A 6,561-nucleotide genomic window follows, 5' to 3' on the forward strand; every position below is an offset into this window, starting at 1 on the left:
TTTAAAAATATTTAATAATATTTATCCAATTTATAAAATCAATGAATAATTTATCATTTTATATTCATTTTATCCTTGTTATTAAATATTATTTATTTTTCATATTTAAATGACTTACATTTAATAAGGGTGACTTGGTAAAATTACCCCTATCATTTTGATGCTTTTTAATTTTGGATAATGCTGAATGACCAGAAAATTAAAAAATCTATAATATCTTTTTTATTTTAACATAAATTGATCCTTTTCTCATCTTTTTTAGTTAAAATGGTAAAAATATTTTAAAAAATAAAATAACATAGATAAAATACAATTTTAATTAAATTCTGACCAAAAAACTTTTTCCTTTAATTTTTGTGTCAAGTCAACCATTGTTGGACGGAGGACGAGTATCTATATAAGGAAAAAAAATTTGACAAGATTTCACAAATTTCGACCGTTGTATATATACTTTCTTTTTTTTCCATATCAGCAGTGTAGACGCTCCCCCACAGTTAAACTACAAACCCGGATCCACGAGGCCCATTAACTGGGTATTGGGAGACGAGCAACACGTGTCGATCTCCAAGTGGACAGGGGATAAGAGAAAGTACTAAAACCGAGGCCGTTGAGTTATGGCACATTTAAATTTCTACTACTCTAATCTCTCTCCTCTGTTCAAAACCCAGTAGGGTAAGGTGAGAGAGAGAGTGAGAAGAGAGAGAGAGAGAGGGAGTTTTTCATCTCAGTTGTATTCAAACTTGAGAGCTGCTTTGAAGTTAAATTCATCAGGTGAATTGTATTCTCTAATCATATAAATGTAAACTTTTAATCCTTTTGACTGATTAGATCTAGTTTCGTTTCTCCAGGTGACTGAACATGTATCTGTATCTATCTTTGTTTTCGTTATTATTGATTTTGTTAATGGTGATCTCATAACACTTGTTGTTCTAGCTTTAATTTTGTTGTGAAGATAGATCTGTTAGAAGAAAATGGTTGAGGCAAATGATAAGCTATCGTCACACTGGTGGTGGTTGGACAGTCAGAAGAAAGGAACTCTAAATCGTTCACCATGGCTTCAATCAACTCTCTCTGGTCAGCACTAGAATTCAAATATTTGATTTACTTTTGGGGATGAATCTGTCTTTTTTAAAAAAAAAATAAATGTTGTTCTTGCATTAAGTGAGAGATATGACCGTTGGAGACCTTTTTCAAAGATACAGACTAGGTTTTCTTTATGCAGATGTGATTTGCTTGCTTCTTTTATCGTTTTATGCATGTTTGAAGGTTTAAAGCCTTAATCGTTTATGAAAAAAGAGTGTATTTTGGTGTTTACTTTCAACAAATTAAAGAAGGAAAAAAGTTGTTCTTACTGTGTTGATACTTGATTCACCTTGAGTGGTAGGAATAAGGTCTGCCTACATCCTACCTTTTCAGACGAGATTACATGGGGTATGTTTTTGTTGTAAATTTGTTAGTTGATGTTTTAAAAACACAGTCGCTAGTTATCTAACTCATTCGCTGTATATAACTAAACTCGTTTGAAATGATACATGTTGGTATCTATGGTTAACTCTAGGACCCTTTTCAAATGCTTGTTGAGTGGAGAGGTCCTGAACCATAAAATTTCACTTTTCCTCAACTCTTTTTTCAGTTATGATTACATAGAAGTTGGTAACTTTTAGAGTGAGTTATTATTAACTTTTGGCCCTACATTATTTAAACATAATGATGTTCTAAGTATCTTGGACTAGCAATGTTTCTGGACCAGCTCTTGATAGGTTATTTAAATTGGATAATGTTGCAGAACTAGATGAGAAGACTGAGTCCATGCTGAGGATAGTTGAACAAGATGCAGATTCCTTCGCCCAAAGAGCAGAGATGTATTACAAGAAGCGTCCACAGCTCATTAACATGGTTGAGGATTTCTATAAGACCCATCGCTTGTTAGCTGAGAAGTATGATCAAATCAAGTGTGAATCCGGTACTCGCCTTATGACACAACCATGGATGTCTCCATTGTCTTTCACCAAATATCATCCACAAAAGACACTGATGAGCGCCACTGAAATATCATACGACAGCTATTCAGAAATCTTTGATCCTGAGTCTGAGTTATCAGATAATATGTCTGAGGTTGAGGATCCTGACCTAGAAGAAGAAGAAGAAGAAGAAATACAAACCCCCAAATCAGAGAAGGAAACAATGGAAGTATCAAGTGGCTTTCACGTCAACAATGATGAAGTTGTGAAGCTGATGGAGGAAATTGAGAAGCTGAAAGAAGAGAACAGAGTTCAACAGGAGCTTCTATCGCAGAAAGATGAAGAGAAAAGAGAGGTCATCAGGCAGCTCAGTTTAGCTATGGATTTGCTGAGGGAGGAAAACATTATGCTGAGGAAGAGTGTTGTTACTAAGCCAAAATCATCTCCAAAGCAGGAAAACATCTTCGAGCTCAAGACACTAAAAGAGGGGTTCCGGAAAACATCATCATCTCCAAAGAAGGAAAGCGTCATTGAGCTCAAGACATTGAAGGACGGGTTCTGGAAGAGGCTCTTTAATTGATCTCCTTATTCAGAGACTCTAATTCTATATTCTAGTTGTGCAATATTGCTTCATTCTTTATAGTAATTTAGTTTACTATAGTATGTAGGTGTTCCATAAGTACTCTTATTTCATTTGCTATTCTAGTACTCTCTTAAGTCATTCTTCTTGTTATTGGTCTGACCAATTTGTTGCAGTATAGTAATAAAGTATTAAATTTCAGTTCTACATTCATGTTTTGGATACTTCCAGAGCTACATCAATCATCATCCATGTATGTCTAAACATAGTGGCAGAACTATGATCTTTTTACGAGGGGTGTCGAAATATGAACAAGTAAATACACAAAGAATCAAGGGAGTTCAACACATAGTATATATTGACACTCCTTGAATACATGTAGCTCTGCCACTACATTATACTCATTCAACAAACGAACCAGAATACAGACTTATTTCCTTCTTTTGATAACGTAATATAATACAGAAATGAAGCCTAACAAATTACGACACTACCAAAAGAAGATGACAAAAAGTAGAGTTGCCATTTCGAATAATTTACCTTTTGAAGTCCATTTAAAAAAAAATAAAATCCGTTTAGCAACTCCTTAATTTAGTTTCATGTGATATGTTTAAGACCACAAAATTTAAATACTTCTTTACTTTCTTAAACTATATATCGAGTCAACGCAAGGAGTAATCAACTAAGGAAACACTCAATACAAGTTATGAACTACCCCTCTATAAAGATTTAGTCTTTTTGTTGTCTAAAAGAAGTAATTTAGTATGTATAATATGTAGGATTCATAAGTACTCAAATGGCAAATTCATACCAGCATTAAGATAAACAGATTATTACATTCAAGAAAACCGGAGAGGGTGGAATTACACTGGAAAACAATCACCAAATACCAAAAAAGAAGCAAGAGACAAAGCTAAAAAGAATGCCAATGGCTGAGTTTACCACAAAGCAGCAATCAAAGGCAACTAGGACTACTATCATCATCAGCAGCAGCAGCACCTGGCGCCTCACTTGAGCTCGAAGAACCACTGCTAGTAACACATGCTCCTCGCTTCTTGCGCTCCTCTTCATATTCAGGATCATCTGTGGGCAATTCAAACCTACATACTGGACAAGAATTCCTCGAACCCAACCACTGAACTATACAATCATTATGGTAACCATGCCCACAGGGCAAATTCTTTGCCATTTCGCCCACATTCACTACATCTTTACAAATGGCACATGCCATTACCTCGTGCTCTTCCTTGATCACCAATGTATTAAGACCCTCAATTGCACTCTTGGAAGCTGGTGGAGCTCCTCGTCTTCCGCTACCATCACTCTCGGCTAGGGTTTGCAGTAAAGCTTCATAACCCGCTGCGTCCACATAGTCTCCAGGGTTCCCGATGTAGTCATCGCCATCAGGAACTTGAAATCGGAGCTCAATAGAGTGGTCTTCCAGTCCCATCAGAATCTCTGCCCAATCCAGAATCCGGTTTCGCCGATTGGCAGCTCTGGCGGCGAAGTCACGTAGCCGGAGACGTAGGACATCCCTCCGCCTTCTCCGAAGATCCTCTTCATCATCATCCCGATTCTCGACTTCTTCATCCTCATCAACATCATCATCATCGTCGTCGTCATCCTCAGATTGGCTTCGATTCCCGCGATTTTCTCCGTCCTCGCCAATTCTAACCCCGATTCCATTATCCTCCTCCTCCTCCTCCTCTTCATCATCATCATCATCCTCGTCGTTTCCCCAACCGTCCAGCTCGACACGGAGGAAATCGTCATCGGAAGGATCAGCGTGCTCAGAAGGCGGGGGAGGGGGCGCGTCGTTGTCACGCGCCGCCTCAGCTATGAGGCGAAGAACCTGGATGAACTGATTGCCGAAAGCAGGGTCATCGATCTGATCAGTCGAAGCCGTCACCGGAGAGACAGAAACAACACGAGAGGGTATGGACTCAACGAAGCCACTCTTACAGTTGCTGCAAATGACATCGGCGGGGAGATCGGGTAGGGTTTCGACGGCAACCCGTGTCTCACACTGGTAGCACCAGTAATCAGGATCCGACCCGGTTGGTGCAGGGACTGAAGGGGTCTCGGCCATTGTTGGAGACTTTTGGTGGGGGGAACAAAAAGCAGAAAAGAGGACTAATAAGTACTCTTATTTCATTTGCTATTCTAAATACCCATATCCACCAAATTTTAGTGATACTATTTTAGTGTAAAGTAGGTATTTCAAGACCGAATTGAAATTTGATAATTTGAATCCAAGAAAAGTTATTGAATTATTGATAATGAATTATTAGTTTAGCAATTTTGAAAATGATTTTGATTTTTTCTATTATTAAATTATCAATTTTTTAATGGTCTAATTCATAACATGATAGAAAGTTAATAAATTATTTATACCGTTCAGTATATAAAGTCTTCACTTAAGGTTTAGTTTCATGCTATTTCTAGCTGTCTCAAACTTTTATTTATTCTATAATGTGTCAATATTGCTCTTGAACAAGATACAATTTGTGAATACGTGTGCATGGTTCATTTAGTTGTCATTTTGTTTCTGAGAGATTTTCAATATGTTTTTTATGTCAAATTTTATCGGTTAAATCGATAATCGAATTGATAACAATCAATAACCAATAAATTGACAAGTAAATATCTTAATGGTCCTATAACGATGTAGCATGTCTTTAAATCAATAACCAATACTTCGTACCAATAATCACCGAACCGATTGATACACAACCCTAATGTAAAGTGTAAACCAACTTTAACTCATTACACTAAATTTTTTATTAAAAAGAATATTCTTTTTTTATATTTTTTTCTTTTTTATATTATATTATTATTTTTTATTATATTTATATTTTCTTATTTCATAAAGCAAATCATTTCTTCCTTTTTTTTCACATATTCACCCGATATAATTCATATTCTTTTTATATAATCATTTAATATAAAATAACTTTATATAATAATTGGTTAAATAATATAAATTGCTAACATATATTATACCTTACATATATGAAAGGATAATACGAATAAAGTGAATTTAAAGATGAAATACAATATACTATTGATGAATGTTTATTATTTTTGGTTATTTAAAATGCATTGCGTTATTTATTAACAATATATTATATTTGCGGTTTTCATTTTGTCATGGTGTAAAAAATTGTGTAAAATGAATTTTGGTTATTTAAAATGCATTACTCAAACACTAAAATAGTGTAAGAAATAATATTGAGTTTTAGAATCCAAAAACACTAAATTTTACTTCAAATTCAAAGTAAGATTTGATATAAGAAAGAGTATTGGATTGGAGTTGATCTAAAAGTTATTCTTCTTGTTATTATTGGTCTGACCAATTTGTTGCAGTATATAGTAGTAATAAAGTATTAAATAATCAGTTCTACGTTCATTTTTTGGATACTACCACAATTCACAATTGCATAAGTCAGCAGCCAGGTATGTTGTGTTTATGGGTCAGTTTGGATCGTTTATTGTTACAGAATTTTTGACTATTGAATTTATTGTAAATAAAGGTTTACAATTTACCATTTTGGCCTAGACAAGAAAGAGAGTTGCATTTTGAACCCACCAAGAACTGTCATAGACACTCATATATATGAAATCAAAAGGATAAATATTCTCGTTTTAGACATTTCTGTTTTCATAAATAAATTATAAACAAAATTTTGATGAAAAACATATATAAGATATTTTTACCATTGTTCATAAAAACTAATAATTTATTATGTATGTATCGGCTTAGTTCATATTAGTTTTTCAATTTTTTTTTTTAACAAAATCAAATCAAATATTATCGGTTTTTAAAAATGTAAAATCATATCAAACCCAAATAAAATCGTTTGATTTGATTTTTCGATTTGGATTGATTTGTATCCAAATATTGAACACCCCTACCTACACAATGCAGACGTTTACGTAGTGGCAACAACAACATATTCAGTGCAATTCCACAAGTGAGGTCTGGGGAGGGTAGAATGCATGTAGGCCTTACTACTACCT

The 6,561-nt window shown here is 34.6% G+C and overlaps 2 protein-coding genes across 4 annotated transcripts; one reads left to right on the plus strand and one right to left on the minus strand.

Moving 5' to 3' along the window:
* The first annotated feature begins 672 nt into the window (after positions 1-672).
* LOC125870858 (protein NETWORKED 3C-like) lies at positions 673-2,735 on the plus strand. Of its 3 annotated transcripts, none has more exons than XM_049551405.1 (3): positions 673-771; positions 934-1,074; positions 1,787-2,735. In XM_049551405.1, the coding sequence occupies exons 2-3, from the start codon at positions 972-974 to the stop codon at positions 2,539-2,541; spliced, it is 858 nt and encodes a 285-aa protein (XP_049407362.1). In that variant the 5' UTR covers positions 673-771; positions 934-971; the 3' UTR covers positions 2,542-2,735. The 3 variants fall into 3 exon arrangements, with proteins under 3 accessions (XP_049407362.1, XP_049407364.1, XP_049407363.1); XM_049551407.1 differs by having other exon boundaries at positions 680-848; XM_049551406.1 differs by having other exon boundaries at positions 701-799.
* A 595-nt stretch (positions 2,736-3,330) lies between these two features.
* On the minus strand, positions 3,331-4,716 carry LOC125870744 (E3 ubiquitin-protein ligase CIP8). The gene has a single exon (XM_049551248.1). It carries the CDS (start codon positions 4,628-4,630, stop codon positions 3,497-3,499), a length of 1,134 nt encoding a protein of 377 aa, XP_049407205.1. The 5' UTR covers positions 4,631-4,716; the 3' UTR covers positions 3,331-3,496.
* Positions 4,717-6,561: the final 1,845 nt, after the last annotated feature.

The sequence above is a fragment of the Solanum stenotomum genome, chromosome 7, assembly GCF_019186545.1.
Source record: "Solanum stenotomum isolate F172 chromosome 7, ASM1918654v1, whole genome shotgun sequence".
In the NCBI taxonomy this organism is placed as follows: Eukaryota; Viridiplantae; Streptophyta; class Magnoliopsida; order Solanales; family Solanaceae; genus Solanum; species Solanum stenotomum.